This window comes from Aythya fuligula, chromosome 15 (genome assembly GCF_009819795.1).
Source record: "Aythya fuligula isolate bAytFul2 chromosome 15, bAytFul2.pri, whole genome shotgun sequence".
Taxonomy (NCBI): Eukaryota; Metazoa; Chordata; class Aves; order Anseriformes; family Anatidae; genus Aythya; species Aythya fuligula.
This window is the reverse complement of record NC_045573.1, coordinates 11,548,421-11,567,686: the sequence shown is the minus strand read 5'-3', so window position 1 is coordinate 11,567,686 and position 19,266 is coordinate 11,548,421. Positions and strand designations below refer to the sequence as shown.

The window sequence follows — 19,266 nt, the reverse complement described above, 5'->3', positions numbered from 1 at the left end:
GTGCTGAATTCCCTGTGATTTTATTGCGAGTTTTTCTTCTACCATTTTAAGTGTTTTTACTAGTTGTTGGTATTAGAAAAATGTGTTTTCTAATTGCACATTTGGGGGCAATACTGAGGTGTTGTTGTGCTCGAATGAACTAATGACCGTATGAACAAGTTGACTAAGTAATTCATTTAAACCAGTGTGTATTCAAGAGGATGTTGCTTTTGCTGTATGTATCAGAAAAAAAAAAAAAAAAAAAAAAAACAGTATTTACTTTTAAAAATTATCTGCACAAAGTGCTATGTTAGTTTAGCAAAAATGTGTGTGTTGTAAAGACAGGGAGATGGTAACTAAGCTTTCTTATTAGATTTATTCACCAAGATGATAAAATTTAATACAGTGGTATTTTTTTACATGGTTTTTCCTTTCTTATGGCTTTGATTGAAGATCAAAGATGAAAGATAACTTCATTTTCAGAAGGGAATTCCAGTTCACTAAACCCAGAAGGGCTGAAAAGTTAAAGCCAAAAAACAGAGGTTGCTCGGTTTTTGTAGGCCAAAACACTGGAGGGAATTTGCTGAAAATGCAATGTACAAAATATTGAAGTGTGGTGATCACTGAAGGTAATGTCTTAGGATTAACCTGAATTTAAATCTTCAGTGTTGTATTATTAGTTTGTGAAATGGCCTAAGCTTTTATGTTGCTCAGAATTACAAATGTCTTGGCCACCATTGACAACAGCTTAACAGGCTCCTGACCAGCTGCTAATCACTAATAAATAATTCATTCTGCCTTAAATAATTGACAACCCTGTCTTCAGTTCCACGACTGTTTGTATATCATTGTTTATTAGGAATCTGTCAAAAAAGAGCTGTCAAGCATTGTTTACAAGCAAACATTTTTATTTCAAGAACGTATCATGTAACTTCTAACTCATGATAAATAAAGGTAAAAGTAGATAAAACCAAACCACGTAGAGGTCGTTACTGCAAGCAGGCATGGAGTACACTCTACCTGCTTTGCAAATTGTAGCCTGTGATTTAGATTCTAAATAAAGCAGTGACCAAAACACCTGGCTCATTAAACATTTCTAAGCTTAAAATTAAGCTTTCTACTGTGAGATGCGTGGTATTTGTATTTTGCCTGTCATTCCTTCAGTCAGAGAAAAAATGCAGATACATGGTGCACGTGTAAATATCGCACAGCGCTGTCCTTCCTGCGGGCAGCAGCAGCTTTGTTGGGTGGTAGTTTGTTGGTCACCATCTCTGGTTTAATGCAGGAACTCTGTCACACCAGTGCGATGTTTGAGAGTGGCTTAGGCTCCTCTGATCTGAAGCTGTCCAAACTTAGGAAGTGATGTAATTCTTCTCTGGTTTGGAAGTTAAAAGAGAGAACTAGGAGTTAATCCTATTCTGCTTCTACTGTTGATTTGCAACAGAATTTGGTAGCTTGGGGCTCTTTTTAATGTGCATCGTTATATACCACAGTTTTAGAGTTATGTGCAAACATATTTTTCCCTTTTTCCAGGTGGTGTACCAATAAAAAGTTGAAACTCCCTTATCCTAACAAACATTTACGCTGTTCATTTCTGATTAGTATAGATAAACAAAAAAGATCCCTTGGTCACCCAAATCAGAGCAAAAGCTTTTCCTTAGCTCTGAGAGGGCAAGACAAACTTTTTATTTGCATGCCTTTCATGAAGCCATTCCCTGCTCTTGATCAAGAATTGAGATAATAATTAATATTGCTTGGGAGGAAAGGTACTAGTAATGGTAATGAAGTCTTAGCACAGAGTTCATCTCTGGACTGTCTATGCTGTGCTCAGTAAATCAAAATATGGAATTTGCCTCCTTTTCCAGACAGACCAGTTCATCAGCCCCAAAGAGGTATTACTGCACTTGGTCTTCTAAGCAAGAAATATTTCTTGTTTTCATTCATTTCTTATCTGAGAGCAGATAAAGTATATTGTCGCAGCCTGTAATGGCTCAAGGAGGAACACTGATAGGCTACTCAAGGTGGAAGACTATAATTGCTTGATGATAGGGTTTTTTTTATATGCCTCCTCTTTATGTTCTTCATTGAAAGCAGCTGTTTGATTTCCTTTTTCCGTGCTGTTCCACCATTGCATTCTTTTTTAAGATTTAGCAGGCATGCATCCACTTTAAATATAGTAAGAAATCCAAATCCAAACATAGGTTACTGGCTCAGAAGCAAAATGGCTTTCCAAAAATCTTTATAAGTAGAAAGCCATTATCTTTATGATTTGTGATCAAGCCAAAGGAGATTCTATCTCCGGAGCTCTCACTTGTTCCATATTCAACACACAGGCTGAATGAAGATGCCAAGTTAATAGTTAGGCATCTGTGCCAGGAAGTGCTTCAACAGTTTGAGTTAAAGGAACATTGACAGCTTAAGATTTCGGTCTGAATGACTTTTAAAATTAGTTTTCTGCTGCAACACCTCATGAAAAGTAGAACTTAAAAGGATTTGGTTTTGTGTGATCCGTTCGTATATAGAGGTGTGGGTTTTTTTCTTCCTTGCATTCTAAAGGGCAGCTTTGGACAGAGGGTCATCTTTGCTAACAGACTGTGAGGTGGTTTAAAGCCCTGTAGGTCCTGTAACCTATTCTCTGCAATGTCCAGAAATTTGATTTTCAAATGAGTAGGAAGTAAATGTTTCCTCCTTCAGGTTAGTATTGTGGCTTTTTGTACTAATGCTTGTAGCAGTCGCATAGGGATCAAAAATGCCTGCTCTGGAAAAGATACTGCACCTTCTCTTTTGAGATACTAACCCATTACCTTATTAATGAAATCAGGTCAGCTTACAAGTGAGTCACTCTCATTTCAAATGCAGATCTCTAAGGTTGTACACCCACGTGGGAAACAAGGTCAAGCCGGTGCTTGAGGAGATGATTGAGAGCTCGCAGATGCCAGTGCTTCAGGAGCTGTGAATGGGAGGCAGGAGTTTGTTCTTAAAAGGCATCTCTAGCGTTTGATACGGGCCACTTTTTGTAACGGAAAATGTATGGTGCCTTCTTAATTTATTTACGAGGAATTACAGAACCAAGGACTATTTTGTACAATAAAAACTAAATAAAAAGCCTCTAATGACTTAAATAAATCCCTGTGGCAGGGCTGTTTGATGTTAGAGCAGACTATCTGAATCAAACTCGTGTACTCTCAAAGGAGTAACTTGGCATTGCTCAGATCTGCCGGCAGATCTCTTTCCACAAGATATGGAAAATAATCAACTGTTTTGAAAAGAACCTGAATCATGCTTCTTGACTGAGATTCATTCCTCACCTCCTCCAGCTTTCTTTATTTAAAGAGATCTTTACTCTTACCTATCCTCTCTTGTTCTGTTCTCTAAGCCCATCAAATTTGGCGGATATTTTTCTACCTGCTAAAGAGGCAGCAAGGCTTGTGTTTTAGAAATTCTTACTATTCCAGTCATTGATTAATTTTTTTTTTTATTTTTTTTTTATGTCAAACCAATAAAATGAATATGCCTTCACTTCTCCTGGGAGAAGTATATTTATGATTGGGAAAATATATATATATATGTTATATATATTAATTCCCAACATAATACATAGTCTTACCTTTAATCTGAAATGTGACCTGTAAGCTCTCTATTGTAAATACTTGCAGAAACTTTTTTCTCTCCTATAGGCTTACTATGATAAAATTCAATAGATACATATACAAAAAAAAAGACCATAGCACAGAATAAAATGTGTGTATTCATCTGTATCACAACTGTGCGGGGTTTGCTTCATCATACCTTTCTGGCTGTACTGTGCAATCAAATATTTGAGAAAGAACTTCCAGAAAAAGAAATAGGGTCTGGAATGTAGCTCAGTTGCTAAAACATTTGCTTTGATTTCAGAAGTGGAAGCATGTCCCCTACGGACATAAAGAAACAAACTGAACATTGAAATGTTTTCACATTACAGAAACAAATTTAAAGTCTTCTTTACTTGAACTGTTGCTACTGTTGTGCTTTGAGGTTTTGATGTCTTTTTGCTAACATACCTTCATAAGAGGAACACAAACAGACACTGAGATACAGGTTGCATTTCTCTTTTTGAAGAATAAAGGTTGAGGTGATGCTTTCCCTTATCAGACCATTTCTTAACTTGAGAAACCCGAGCATGTGTCTGCACATATCAAGTCTTACACTTTGGCATAAGAAAGTTCATAGGAAAAAAAAAATCAGTTAAATGACTCCGGAAATCTCTGCATGCCAATCTGTCTGGGTTTAGACTTAGTTTCCAGCATTGCATAGGTGGTGTCTTCTCAGACTAAATGTGTCTTCACATCTCTCCAGAAAGTTGAGACTGTGGACTGCAGATGTCTCCTTGCTAAGGGCTGTTTGGCACTGGAAGCGTACTCTGTCAGTGCTTCATAATCTGCACAGGCAGTCAACGAATTGTCAAAAGGATTTGAAATATTGCTCTTAATCTATATGAGCCTTGATTTTTATTTTTTAATTTTTTTTTTAATCTTGGTATTCTGAGAAACTTTCCATCTCCACCATAAAAAGCTTCACTGGTTGTAAAGTGCAAAAGATGTCAACCCAGAGCTCCATATTCAGCGCTTTCATGCAGGAGACATGATGTTCTTCACGAAGCATCTTGTACAGGGCTATCTTCTTCCAAAACCTTGACACGTTAACGTTAAAGGCACACTGCAAAGGTTGTCTTTGATGAGGAGACGAGGGAAAAGCTCGAAAAATCTAAAGTGAATGTTTCTAAATATTGGAAGTGTGTACAAAGAAATTATAAACACGCCAGTTACACACACTAACGCACGCAGCTGTAGACAGACATGTACATGCATGTATCTAAACACACAGCCATTATTAAGCCTTTATTTATATGTATTTACATGTAGTGTTTATATAGAATAGTATTTATATAGTTATATGTAGTATTTATATAGAACAATAACTGTCTCCTTAGTGAAATCTTTATAACAGGACCAACGTAAAGGTGGGCCAATTTCTGTGTTGCTAAACCCGATGGTATCCCTTTAAGGAAGTACTTGTTGAGTTTAAGAACAAAATTAATTCTTTAGCAAGCTTAGTAGCAGATAAAATTTTAAAGGCATATTCTCTAATTTGGTATGTAGCATACACTTCCAACAATTTCCTTGTAGTGTAGGAGCAGAAATTGCAGTGCCCTGACCATGTTTTTAAATGCACCTTTCTTGTTCTTCCCTTTCTTCTGCTTCCAGCTCCAGGAAGAGTCCGTGCAACAGTTCGGTGCCAAGTGACATGAAGAGGCCAGCAGACCTCATCGGTCAGGAAGTGATTTTGGTTTTTTTCCTTCTGCTCCTCCTGGTCTGGTTTCTGAATCGGGAGTTTGAGGTCAGTTACCGCCTCCACTACCATGGGGATGTGGAGGCCGATCTTCATCGCACCAAAATTCAGAGCATGAGGGATCAAGCTGACTGGTTGCTGAGGAATATTATTCCCTATCACGTGGCTGAGCAGTTGAAGGTTTCCCAGAGCTATTCCAAAAACCATGACAGTGGCGGAGTAATCTTTGCTAGTATTGTGAACTTCAGTGAGTTCTACGAAGAGAACTACGAAGGAGGCAAAGAGTGCTACAGAGTCCTGAATGAACTGATTGGGGATTTTGATGAGCTGCTAAGCAAACCACATTACAGCAGCATTGAGAAAATCAAAACAATTGGGGCAACCTACATGGCTGCTTCAGGGCTGAACACATCGCAGTGTCAGGACAACAACCATCCCCATGGACATTTGCAGACCCTTTTTGAATTTGCCAAAGAAATGATGCGAGTGGTGGATGACTTCAACAACAACATGCTGTGGTTTAATTTTAAACTTAGGATTGGCTTTAACCATGGCCCTCTCACTGCTGGGGTCATTGGCACCACCAAGTTGTTGTATGACATTTGGGGTGACACTGTGAACATTGCTAGCAGAATGGACACCACTGGCGTAGAGTGTCGTATACAGGTGAGTGAGGAAAGCTACCGCATCCTGAACAAGATGGGGTATGACTTTGACTATAGGGGGACAGTCAATGTGAAGGGGAAAGGTCAGATGAAGACCTACCTGTACCCAAAATGCATGGACAATGGGATCGTGCCACATCACCAGTTGTCTATATCCCCAGACATTCGGGTTCAAGTGGATGGCAGCATTGGGCGATCTCCGACTGACGAGATTGCCAACCTGGTGCCTTCTGTACAGAATTCTGATAAGATAGCCCATGGCACAGATAACTCAGAAACCAAGGACATTCTTCCTTCCTCCAAGAAGCTCCAGAAAGATTCGATGAAAGCAGAAGAGAGGTGCAGGTTTGGCAAAGCTGTAGAGAAGACTGACTGTGAGGAAGCGGGAACTGAGGAGGTCAATGAACTGACAAAGCTAAATATCTCTAAGAGTGTATGATGCACTGTCAGAGTTGCATGAAGTGCTCTGTCAATAGAAACACAAAGACATTTGCAATTGGCAGTTTTCTTTTTCAAGAGAGACCTTCTCAACACCTGGGTTGTACGTTTGTTTTCATTTCAGCGCCTGATGCTGTGTGGATCACAGCTCTTCAGGGCTTGTTTTCATCCATCTCTCTCCTCCATGCCCCAAATCACATCCCAAGCTCCCCAGCTCCCTGTGCAACCATCTTACAGCTGAGTAGAGGATATTAAGTGCCTTCAGATATACTCCATTGGACTCCCTGTCAAGGTACAGAGGCCCCAAGTGAAATCATAGCTTTGGGTATTTATCTAATTTTAAAGAAAAGAAAAGCTGTGGTTATATCATTTTTATTGTTGTTTCTCACAAAACACTTTTTTTGGCTAATGCAACTCCTTGGGTTTTTTATATCTATCTGAACAATGTTTTACTGTTATCAGACCTTTTGTATGTAAACACACAGACAAATGTGCATGTATCTACCATATGAGACTGACATAAAGTGCCAGTAACGTACCACAAAAGAATGTCTTGGCAAGGGGGTGACACAATTTTACTTTGTGTTGGGCTGGAGGAGGAGTTCTGCAGTGGCTCAACATTTAGTTAGAGTAGGCTGAACAACTGCTGTAGTTTTATTCTCCTTTACCAATGCTTTCTTCAAACTTAATGTGCCATTGTGTGCTTTGGATACACTTCTTTTCCATATAGCCAATGAGTTACTGATATGTGGGAATGGAATAAGGGTTCGGACTTCACCAGCTCTCAGGACAGGCTTCCAGAAGCAGACAAGCGACCAGAAGAGCGTTACAATTCGGGTTTTGTGTGTCTGAAAGGGTTTTAGGTTGCTCCGCACCCTAGCTGAATTGGCAAAGGTAGGTGAAGTTGGTGTCTCTAAGCTGGTCTGATTTGAGAGAGAGAAAAGTTAAATAAATGTTTTGGAGATGCCGTTATTTATTTATTTATTTTATTTCTATTCTTATTTTGTTTTCATTTTTGTTTTTTTTTTGCGGAAGGGATCAGGAGAGATGAGTCGTTAATTGGTTTAACAAGAGTAGTGGGATAGCGTTTCAGCCTCTTTGGACTACCAACCACTGTGAGGATGTTGTTACCTAGGCAATATTTGTTTCAAAGCTGGTGAAACGTCCGAAGCCACCAAACGCAGTTGGGCATCCCAGCTTCCCTCTGTACTGAACTAATGGTGCTGCACAATATTTTTTCAGGATTTGCCCCCTACACTGTGCTTTTGCAGCAGGGAATAGAACAGCATGCTCCCTGCGTGCCACTGAAAGCAGGAATAGGGAAAGAGTCCTTTGTTGCGAGCTGAGAAGCACAACAATTTCCCAGTCCTGCGGGTGACTTTGTGCAGGTCCTCGTCATCGGAGACCTGCTTGCACAGAGGTAACTGCAGGAGTGGGGCCTCAAACGATACTGGTCTGCCCTCTGCATGCTTCCATCACCTCACCCACTTACATCTGATGCCCCACTTTGGATATTATTACCTGTTCAGCTATTCGAGTTTAACAACCTTGCAACACCAAATAAGATTAAAAGAATTTTTGCGCCTGAAATAAGTTCTTTAGCCGGGGAAGAGCTGGTGAAATGCAATGCTGTGCTGTCTGCGTATTGGTATGTGTTTTAATTCTTTCTTTCTGTCTGACCTGAAATCAGAATATATTGATGCTTCGTTTTATTCCCGATGCAATTTTTGGAGTTTGAGTAATAAATATACACATCATGACGTTCCTATTCAGCCATCTGAGATCCATCTACACTCCATGGTGAGCACAGAGCCCTTGAAGCCTTTGTCAATTGTAAATCTAGGAGGTTTCTGGATCTCAGTTACCTTAAACAAGACTCTGCACACTGTTCTCACAAAAGCTGCTGTTTATGCATCTCTGAATTGCATTGGATACAAAAGCTGTTTAAAGTGAATCTTACTCGCTCAATCTCCCAGCACACACAAAAAAAGGGGGTGCTCATCCCTGTGCCACAGATGCCGTAGCCTCGTTCGGGGCTATTCCTGCAACAATATTCCAAGCAACAATAGCAAGTTGTTTTTAGTAGTGCAACGTTTTACAGCAGCCTGCCTTCCCACTCGATTAGAACTAGTCCCCTTCCCCCGTAGTGGGTTGCACTTCCAACTTTCAGGTAGTATAACTGCAAATACCTCTTGCATCCGACGAATGTATTCTTTGAAACCATTTCTAGGATTCTCCTTACAGTGAAGTCTATGTCAGTATTTCTTTTCTTACAGTAGGGGAGTTCACGTGGTCCAGAATTGTTTACATGCCTTCTAGTGTTATATTCGGGATCTCGAAGTGGTTCAGCCCTTTTCCCCTTTCCCTTCTTTCTCCCCGTTTTACAGACAGCTCTGCCCAGGGTTCAGTACCATTTCTCTCTCGCTGACCCCCTGCTTTGTTGGGAGCCCTGTGCGGGGACCTCTTGCCACCAGCCAGGTTTGCACCACGTGGAGCCTCTGAAATGGGCAACGCTGCTGTGCTGCAGGAGCACTGCAGGTGGCTGCTAGCGTTCAGATACCAAAAAATGCAATACCACAGGTTCGTTATTGTCGGTATTAAGCGAATGAAATGGCAGAGGACAGAAATGGGGCTGGGCTCTGAAGCTGGGGGCTGCTGTCTGCTGCAGCCTCCGCCGCCTCCTTCGGAGGTCAGCGCCTCGTCGTAGCACAGCGAAGGAACAAAATCGGGAAGCTGAGCTGTCGGCCTGCGCTTTGAACAGCCAGATTTTCACAGGCACAGGGAGACACTTGCTTTTTGTTGGGAAATGGTGGGGGTTGAACCTTTGCGCCTTCCCTTGACGCCTTTGAAAAGATGTCCCGGTGCTCGCAGAAATTGTTCTGCGGGCGTTTGTAACGGTGCTGGGCTGCATCTCGCCGTGCCCCGGAGCTGGCCCTGCCACACGTGTGCTTGTGGGAGGCCTCGAGCGAAGCCGGTGTCATTGAGATGTCCCTCCTGCTTGCCCTGCTGGTGCCACCGCCATTCAGACACGGGGTGGAAGCTGCAGGGCTGGACAGAGAGCTGGAGGTGTGTTCTGCATGCAGCCAGCATAGTGCTGTGCTCTGGTTTTGGGGTGTCTTTGTGCTGATCGTTTCAAAACTACCCAGAGAGGGGGAAAAATTGCTGCGTGTTTGCTAGGCTGGGGCTGCCTTCAGCTGCAGGTCTCTTGTGGGAGCTGCTCGGGAGCACAGAGTGAGGAGCAGGATGGTGAGTGTGCCCTGCAGCGGCGTCTTCATCTGCTGCCAACGCACAGAAATGCTGACTTTCTTGCAGCTGCTTCTGTGAAACGGAATTGATTTCTCATTTAAAAACACGTAAATGGCGTTCCTGTTGATTTACTTCTGGTGTTCATGATTTGGAGACAGGACCAGAGCTGCCTGTTGTTTCCCACAGTTTGGTGCCATCCCCTTTGGCCAAACCAAGCAGGCACAGTTGGACTTTGAGGAGACAAAACGGGGGCTGAGAGGATGCCCCCAGCGTGGAAGTGGCACAAACCTCTCCCAGAGCCAGGTCAGCATCGGCTGGCACCAGGAAAAGGGCAAAATGTAACTAGTTGGGTACTTAGGGCTTATAATTGATGAATTCTAACTTGCTTCTAAACTTTTAATTCTGAATACAACAGCCGTGTTTAAAAAAAAAAAAAAAAAAAAGAAAGAAAAAAGTTGTAAGGGAGCAGTTGTGCACTTCATGCCTTTATGTTGCAATATCGCAGAGCCTGGGAGTGCCTGAGGTTGGTTATAACCCGGTCGGCTGCATAACTGAGCAACTTGGGGGGTTTTTACCAAATTTAAGGACTGCGTCTGTTTTCTCTCTGCTTTCGTACGGGATTTCTCTGGCTCAGTCTGGGTGACCTTGAGTATTAGAGACCATGCAAAAGCAGAAGTTAATAACTAAAATGAAGTGAGGGGCTGCTGGTGTTGGGTTCAGGGAAGCAGAGCTCAGGAGGGCCCTTGTCCCCAAAACGCTCTGGGATGCTGAAAATGGAAGGATGCTTGCAGAGAGCACGTTTTGTTTGCTTGCTAAGCTTGAGGCTTCTTGGTTCGAAGCTATTTTGTGGGGAGGCGTATTTGGAAAGGAATGTGGCCAAGCAAAAAATGAGAAACTCTGCTTGCTGTCGCAGCAGAAAAGAGACACGTGAGCGGGCAGGGGTCCTTGGTGGAGGGGCTGCCTGGTACACACGGAGGGTGCGGCTTTGCCTTGAAGTCTGGCATTTAGTTATAAAGCACTGTTTATTGATGTGACTTTCCCAGCTGCTGGAGATGTCATGGGGATGGTTTGGCTGGAAACAGAATGATTTACACACAGAAAGAAGAGCGGTGGATGCTGGAGATGCAGGGGTGCCCCAGCGCTGTCCGGCAACGTGCTGCAGCGCTGCCGCCTCGCAGGAGCAGCCCTGGGGTCGGCTGGCTCGGTGGGGTGGGAACAACCTGGGCTTGAGGCTCGTTGGAACCGAGACCATCAGCACACAGCGCCTGCAGAATTTTGCCAAGTCCCATAAAAACAAAAATTTGGAAACGATAACCGCTGCATGCTGATTCCTGCAGACGTTCTGGCTGTGCCTATTTTAGTTTGAGGGGGGCAGTGGTCTGGTGACTCAGTCAGGAGCTGTGAAACCATGGACCATTTTCAGCTGAAATGTACCGTGCAGGAAACCAGAGAGGCAGGAGGGTCTGCTGGTAGGAGTGCAGGAGCCCGTACACCGGTGGATTTTTGTTTCAGTGGATTTTGGTGCTCTGTACGATGACGTTCGTGCTTCCAGCTCAGAAGGTGCCCACAGACCCCCAGACCCTTACCGCTGTCGCCAGAGCTGTGAAATCCCTTTGGTAGTTTCCAGGTTGCCTTTGGTGTCCTTGGTGCCCATGGGGGAGAGCAGCAGGGGGCAGCGGTCGGACGCACGGACAGGACTCGGCAGTGTTCCCCGTGACACCCCAGGCAGGCGACAGACCTCTGCGGGGTCTAGAGGTGGGTGCCTCTGTCCCCTGCAGCAGGGAGTCACCCGCAGCGTTCACCCACTGCTTCTGGGTGCTCCTGCATGGCACAGGGTCCCCCAGCTCAGTTTTTCACGTGAAGCCATGCCCAGCTCCTCAGCTCGGGGGGCACTAAGCCCGTTTGCCAACTTCAGGAGGAGCGAGAGCCTTTCTCTAAGGAGGAGCGACCAACTTCCAGCCTTCACCTGCTACAGACTCATGATTTATGGTTTCACGTGGCACAGAGGCCCCCTACATCTCCACCGCAGCAGGGGGCTGAGACTCCTGAAGCCATCCATGGGGTCTCTGGGGACATCCTCTCTCTTCGTGCTCATCCTCACGGGTGCTGTGCAGCCCCCTCGCGTCCTGCCGTAACTGCTGGCCTGGTGGCGAAATGTGGGGTAAGCAAACGATGCTGCACAAGGCACCGAGCACGCTGATAACACAGAATCCCAGGGTCATCAAGGTTGGGAAAGACCTTCAGGATCTCCAAGTCCAACCAGCAGCCTGACCTCTCAATCCTCTGCTAAGCCACATCCCGCAGGGATGGGGACTGGGCAGCACGCCCCGGTGCCTGGCCACCAGTGCTCAGATCAGTGAGGAAGGGGGAAGGTGGACATGAGATGAGGTGTGGGGTGCTCTGAAGGCTCATCTCAAATTTCCACGTTCGGTGACTTTGCTCGGCTGGAGCACGGGGAGGTTTGGGGTTTCTGTGTTAGGATGAGGGAGCCTGAAAACGGCCGCAGTTTGTGAAGCTGCTGTAACGCCACCCTCTGAACTCTGTCCTCTGAGCAACACGGCGGGTTTTGTCAGCAGCCATCAGGCACCCAGGAGCTTGCTGGCTTTGTCTTTAAATTAGAGTTCATTAAAAATCAAATGTCAGACTCTGAATAGGCTCAAGCAGTAACTAAAATCACTGCGGAATCTGATTTGTGTTACCAGTGGCTCAGCTGGAGCGTTGCTGGGGGGTTAGGGGTGCTGAGTGAAGCTCTGTGGAATAACAGCAGTGCGGGTTTTCTTCAGAAAACCCTTTTTAAGCCTTGAGCAGAGGAGCTAAACTTTTGTCTTCAGCTAAGGAAACTGGCTATACAACTTAGAGAAATGTTTCCTTTTTACATTCAAGAGGCAATATTAGATTTTAAGATTATTTTGGGAAAACAAAAACAAAAACAGGTGGGTAGAAGACATTCAAAGCTTTTTTCCCTGGTTCTTTAGTGCAGCTGCTGTCCATTAGTTGGCCAGGAGAGGTGCAGGGGCGCGAGCTGTCCCACCTGCGGTACGATGCGGGTTGTGGGGAGCCACTGTTCTGCACACATCGTGGGGCTGGACGCTGGTGCAGGGGGAGCAGTCGCTCGTTTTATTGTTCTGGAAAGGCCCTGAGGCTGCTGCATCCGCTTCTCACACTGTAGCCCTCGGTCTTACTTTGTATGTTTTACTCTGTTCTTGCACTGGTCTTTGGCTCGCTGTAGCAGCGCGTATTTTCATCTCTAGATGTTGCATGATTCCCTGAATCTGAAGAACTGCAAAGACGGCAGTGGCTGGGACCAGCTTCTAAAATGTCAAGTTTCAGCTCTTTGACTGGTGCTGCCCTCGCCAAGCTCATCATCTGTGGTCGCTTGAGCCGCTATGTACCCAAGGTACCCGGCCAGGCTCTGGGTTGCTCCGCAGTTCGTGTGTTTTTGAGCTTTCTGAGGATATTAACGCATTCGTGTCAAAGTGACTTTCTCAATTTTTACTCTTTTCTCCCTTACTTACTAATGAGTTCGCCTGTTTCTAAATTCATGCATTGGCTGAATATTAGCGCACGATTCAGAGATTGTTTGTATTCTTTGGTTGTGGCTCGGGGCAGGAAGAAATGCAGCGCGTGGGGCAGCGATGAACCGAGGGGAGGGTGTGCAGCAGGAAGGCGTCTGCCTCTTCAGCATCCTTGACTCTTTGCCTTGATTCCAGCAGGAGCAGCGTTTCGTTTGGGGTTTATCTGAGAGGTGAGCTGGGTACCTCCATCTCGCTGGTGCCCCCAGGAGCATCCCAGGGAGGGTTTTGGTGGTATCGCAGCACTTTGCTGGGCACCGGGGTTGCCTCTGGGCTGGCTCCAGCACCTGCGGCGGTTTTCTCCGTGTGTAGAGGTTTGGGACTCCCCCACCACCAGAGTGCCCTTCCCAGATTTCATTTGTCACTGCTAGTTTTCTGAGGCCGTGCTGAGATACACATGCCCATGCGTGTACGTGCCGAGACAGAGACTTGTTGCACCCTCCTGCGAGTACAGCTTCCAACTTCCAAAGTAATAAACTCTTTAAAGCCAAGAGCCTTAACGACTCCCACCGTCTGCTGAGAGACAAAGCACAGGTTCAGGTTTGTGCCGAATACTTAGGAATTTTTAGCCATGGATGTCTCCTGTCCGTGAGGAGGTAACAGGAGCATCCAGAGACGTGAAGGACCTCGGCAGCGCTCGCCAAATCCACCAGGAACACGTAGAAAGGCTCCCCCGGTGCTCTCAGGAAAGCCGCCTCGCTCCCGCAGGGCTTGCCGTCACATTGCATTTCTCATAACAGCTCCTTTCTGTGAAATGCTGCTTTTAACCTGGCGTCAAAGCTTTCTGGTGGTGGTGGGGCTGGCCACCTCTTTTCCCGTTCGGCCCCACCACGGGGCAACCCCACGGTGTCGGTGCCGGAGCCGTGGTGGGGTTTGGCCAGGTGGAAGCGAGGAACCCAGATCCGGCAGGGCCGCTGCCTCGACGTGGTACGGAGACTTCAGCGCTGCCCGTCCTTGCCTAAGCACACGTGGAGATTGTATGGAAAGTGTTAAACGTTCATTGAGAACAGTTTCCAGTTCAGGAAAAAAAAAAAAAAAAAAAAAAAGGCAAATGAAAACATTTTCAAGTATCCAGGTTAGCTGGAAATTGTTTCTTCATGACGTCTTTGTTTTCTTTCTCTTCCCATCCTAGCAAGGGCCGTGCTCACACTACCTTCTCCCCTCCCTTTCTGCAGAACGACAGAACCGCGCTGTTTACAAGCGCCCTGCGGGGAAGCTCGGCGCTTCTGCCGGGTCGCTTTGCTGGGGGACGGGGCTTCCGCGCAGCGGCTTCACTGTAAATACTCTGCATATGCTTCGTTGGCAAAGCAGAAATGGAGAAAAGTTGTATCTGTGAAATATTAAGCTATATATGTATATAGATAAACCGCGTATTATCTCTGACTCGTTACTACGGATCTGTAATCAATTGTATATTAAACTGTTTTACTGTACCGCAGATCATTTCACGCTATCTTAGATGTAGACAAGCTGAGAACGTAATTCACAATACACTATGTCAACTTAAAATTTGTTTGCTTTTTTATTTTTGCTTCAGCACAACTTCAAATGCAATCTCGTGCCATTTGCACATTGTTTCAAAGTATAATAGTTTGGAACAGCAGTTTTTTTGAGCCCTTTGTTTTGGATCTGGCATCTTGCAATGTTTCTTTGATAAATCATGAAACCACCGAGTTAATTTTTGATTAGGTGCATATTTAGACGGCGTTTTGAATGCTGAAGGAATTTGTCGCGTAGCCCAGAGCACAGGCCCGCTGCACTTCGGTGCGTAGCTCGGCACGGCCGCCGTGCCCCCAGCAGCGGCTCAGGAGCAGGATCAGGAGCAGGATCAGGAGCAGGATCCCCCCGCTTCGTCCTCGTCTCAGCGCTGCCCCGGGGCCTCGGCCACATCTCTGCGGCAGGGACAGCCCAGGGCTCGGTGTGCTGGGGAGCTCATCGCGGTTGAAGTTGGGCATGGATTTAAGACAGACATTTTTTCTTTAGCAAACAGCCTGGATGGTTTATTCTGCAAATTATTTTAATCTGCTTTAACAGTGGAGCAGGACGTTGTTATTCCGGAGCAAGAGTCCACAGGACAAGAAGTCACTTTTCCCAGGAGTGGTTGTCTGTGAAGACGAGCCTTGACGTTTCTGAGATGCGAGTCCGGCCGGCAGAAAGAGGTGAACGTGTTGTGCTGGGCTGCCATGGGCAGTGGAGTCTGTGTCCACCTCCCTTGAAGCATCCCGTTGTGTTTTCACTGGGTGTCATGGGGAGACAGACTTGTCGGAGGACCGTCCTGAGCCCTGGCAAAGCAAGGCCTTGAGCTGGAAGATCTGAAGGCTGCCTCTGGGTCCGTGCTCACCCGCTGTGCCGGCGAGCTCAGGTGCCCACGGCCACCGTGTCCATCACCACCGAACCCTTCCCTGCCCCTGGGCGCTGAGGACGGGGCTGTGCTGAGCCTCTCGTGGGGTTCAGCCAGACGCCGTGTTCAGGAGCCTCGGGTTCCCTTTCCCCCGCTGCCCATCAGGCTGCAGCAGCGTCGCACCACGAGCTTTGTCCTGGAACCACAGAGAGGTGAAATTTGTTCCCCCTGAGAGTGTTGATTTATTGCTTTTCCCCCTGTATTTTAAATACATTTTCTTTCTGAAGACGAGGTAAGTATCAGAGCACACGTCATGTGCGTGGTGCGACTCGCTCTGCAGCCAGCAGCCAGCGGCTGCACCACGACACTCGATGGCAACCCGAGGTTTTGTGCCAATGTGCAAATTTAGGCGATGCTCAAGTGTGCCTGGGTGTTGGCCTTCTGTTGTAGGTGAAAACTGTTCCAATGTTATCCAGTGGGTTTTCTATTGTAGATCATGGTGATTGTGAACTGCCAAGGGATATTTTTTAATAAATCTTATAAAGGCATTTCAAATAAATCCAGCCCTTCTGTTTTCCTTTTCAGTTCTGTGTTGTCTTCTCCCAAAGCTGCCCCATTTTTCAGTTTCCTGTCTTTCTCTGTTCAGGTCGCAGTGAAGGATGTGTTAGATGTATTTAAAGATACTGGCTTGTGTGTGTTTAGCTTAGTAGGGGACTTTGGGAATGAGAAAAGCCCCAAAATCTCCCAGGGCCACGTTTCGTTGCCGTTCCCAGGGGACCATGGCAGGGGTGATGCCGTGTCCTTGGGACATCGCCTTGCGGGGGTCCCACACCCCAGTAATGCCAGGAGCACAGGAAGCTCTGCAGCAGCCGGCTTCTTGCTTCTTCATGCATCAGGATCCCCCAGACACCTGGAACGTGAGTACTGGCTCGCTCCTTGCTCCCAGCAGCGTGGTGTGGAGGTCGCAGTGCAGCGTGCACTGCCCAGCCGTGCTGCTCTAGGGGTTGGCTGTTCTGGAGGAGCTGCTGTTGCCTCCGGGGTAATGAAGAGATGCAGAAGCCCGAGCTGCCCCAGCGCTTGGTGCTGTGGCACCCAGAGCAGTCCCACCTCGCGGGGTGGCTGGCTGCCTGCTGCGCCCGCCTGGCCTCTTGGCGGGCGCTGGCCTCTTGCCACCAGAAGTGCTGCTCAACCTTCTGGGAGGTGAGAACCTGAGTGCATCCTGCCCATGAGGGAGCAGGGACGTGGGTGCCCTCCAGCTCCAGCAGCGTGGAAGGTGGTCGGGGAGTGGTGATGCTCTCCCTGCCCCTGGTGTCTCCTTGGGGTTTTCCCCAGGGAGCTCGAGCTGGGCTCCTCACCCTGGGAACTGGTTTTGATTTCCATGGTGCTAAAAAATCTTTTCCTCCATCTCTGGGGCCAAATCTGTCTTCGGAGCAATATTTTATTCCCTGCTCTCCCTGGTTTCATAACGTTCAGTCCAGCCAAAGGCCCATAAGCGATTTGTGTTCAATTAACATTGCCACTTAAGCACCCGCTCGTTGCGTCGCTCGGCGTGGGTTTGCCACATCACTTGGGGGAGCGGGGACCTGCCAAGGATGCGCTCGGCCGCTGCGCAGCCCCTGGGGCCGGGCGGCTCGGGAATGCAGCAGGCTTTTGTTCTCACTTGTTAATCATTGTTTTGCTGTTGGTAACTGAGCTTTGTCGCTTTGTGGTGTCGAGCAGCAATTCTCATTTCACAGCTTTGCGGAGTTTATGGGAATTTAAGAGCTGGATGCAAATGAACTTCATTAATGTGCTTAATTATCTTATAAACCTCATATCCATCTGTCCTGCATATGCTTTGTACTCGAAGCTTTAAGGCAAGCATCCACATCAGCGTGGCACGAGGCGGCTCTGAGCAGGAGCCCTTGGCGAGCACCAGGCTGCGCGTGCGGCATTACCTGTGGGATGATTTGCTAAAGGCAAAACATAGAATAAAAAATGAAGAACACAGAAACTTCTCCGAGGTGTCCAAACTCCAGCCCCCACACCAGGGGGAATCCTGAAGCTTCAACACCTCGATGATGTACGTGGTTTTCAGCAGAAAGCTATTTTGTGTGTTTCCAAAGGTGCTGCTGTAGCAGTGCTCCAGCAGCCGTGGCCATAATCGCGATGGGAGCCATCCGTCCGTCTTGGCAGCGGATCCCCAGGTTGCTGCTGGTGCTAGGAGCAAAGTCACGGGCAGGGCCACCCAGGAGCCCACTGGGGCCTTCTCCAGCAGCACCTCCAGGTCTGGCCCCCTGGCTGTGCAGGCTGCGCTCCAGCCCGCTGGCAGGAACTTGGAGCACCGGAGTCTTCCCTGGTGGTCGGCTCCTTGCCCGTGTGGACACCACCACCCAATGCCACCAAGTCAGTAAGTTTATAACCCGCCCTGCGCTGGCTCCTCTCGGCAAGGCATGCCCTCACTCCTTCCATCGCCTCCTTCCCTGTACAAGCATTTCACCATGGCAGAGGAGCACTGTGGTCCCAGCACCAGGTGCCACAAGCAGAATCGCAGGGGATGCTGCAAATTAATTGCATTATAGTAAATAATTATAATAATTTAATTTAGATAATAATTTAACTCCATTCAAGCATAGCATAAAAAGGAGCCTTTTCTTCCAGGCTGCCTCATGAAGCTGCAGACCTGCTGGACAGGAGGCGGTGCAGGTGACCGTGGTGCTGGGGCTGTGCTGGGGCCGAGGTGCAGGGAGCAGTCCCAGGGAGCTGGGGCTGTGGAGCTGGAGATGCTGCAGTTGTGTGCTGGGCGCGGGGAGCGTCTCGGCTGGGAAACACCAGCAGGGCTCAGTGCGGATCTGCAGCTCTTGCCCTGGCAGCAGCAGCCCCGGGGCTGTGCAGCTCTGAGGCCGGCGTCCCGTGGACACCGTGGTAAGCAGCGAGCTGGGAACGGGGAGCCGCCACGCATAGCAAAGTGCTGACGGAGAGCTCGTTCCCTCCTTTCACTCTTGCCAGCTCACATCATGGCAGAGACACCTTGTTCCCGGAGGGGCTCGGATAACACCCCGTCCTGAGAGCCCTCTGCCTTGCTCCCTTTTTGCATCCAGCCTCCCTGGTCCAGTGCCAACATCCCTATCAAATTACCAGCCACCCTAGCTCCCCTTTTTCCCTCCAGCACAGCCAGACACTCAGCTTCGGAGATGATATTGAAGAATTGTCGTCATCTGGAGCTCTAAAAACTTGTAAACCTTAGCGAGGGATGGCGATGCTGCGTGCCGAGGGGTTCCACAGCCAATGCTTGTGCTGGGGACACACCAAAACCTTTGGTCCCTCAGCACAACTTGAGCTGTGGCTGCACGGTGGGGCAACACTGCTGAGGTGTGTCCCAACACCTCCAGAAAGGCTGGAGCGTTGGGGCTGGCATCCTCCAGCTCCCCTCCGGCACCAGGACACTTACCGACATCGCGTGTGGTTGTAGCTCCAGAGCCTGTGTTAGGTGAGGCTGTGTGCCCGCGGGGCTCTGAATCCCTCTCCTGGAAAAGGGGAAGAGTTTTCTCTTTTCTTTTGCAATCCATAGAAAATATGAGCAAAATACGCGTTTCTAGTGCTGCTGCTGCCCCATGGAGCTCCTATCATGGGGACCTGCAGGATGGGGCAGCTCCTGCTGGTCCTGCTCCCAGGGAGCCCTGGAGGTGCCCGGTGCGGTGGTGCTGCAGCAGATGCG

The 19,266-nt window shown here is 47.5% G+C and overlaps 1 protein-coding gene across 1 annotated transcript in view; it reads left to right on the top strand.

Annotated features, from left to right (window-relative positions):
• The window catches only part of ADCY9 (adenylate cyclase 9), an 81,395-nt gene extending 74,018 nt beyond the window's left edge, over positions 1–7,377 (top strand). Inside the window, exon 10 of the mRNA XM_032197488.1 lies at positions 5,223–7,377. Coding sequence (XP_032053379.1) covers positions 5,223–6,411 — 1,189 coding nt within the window. The 3' untranslated portion in view covers positions 6,412–7,377. The remainder of the gene's footprint in view (positions 1–5,222) is intronic.
• Positions 7,378–19,266: the final 11,889 nt, after the last annotated feature.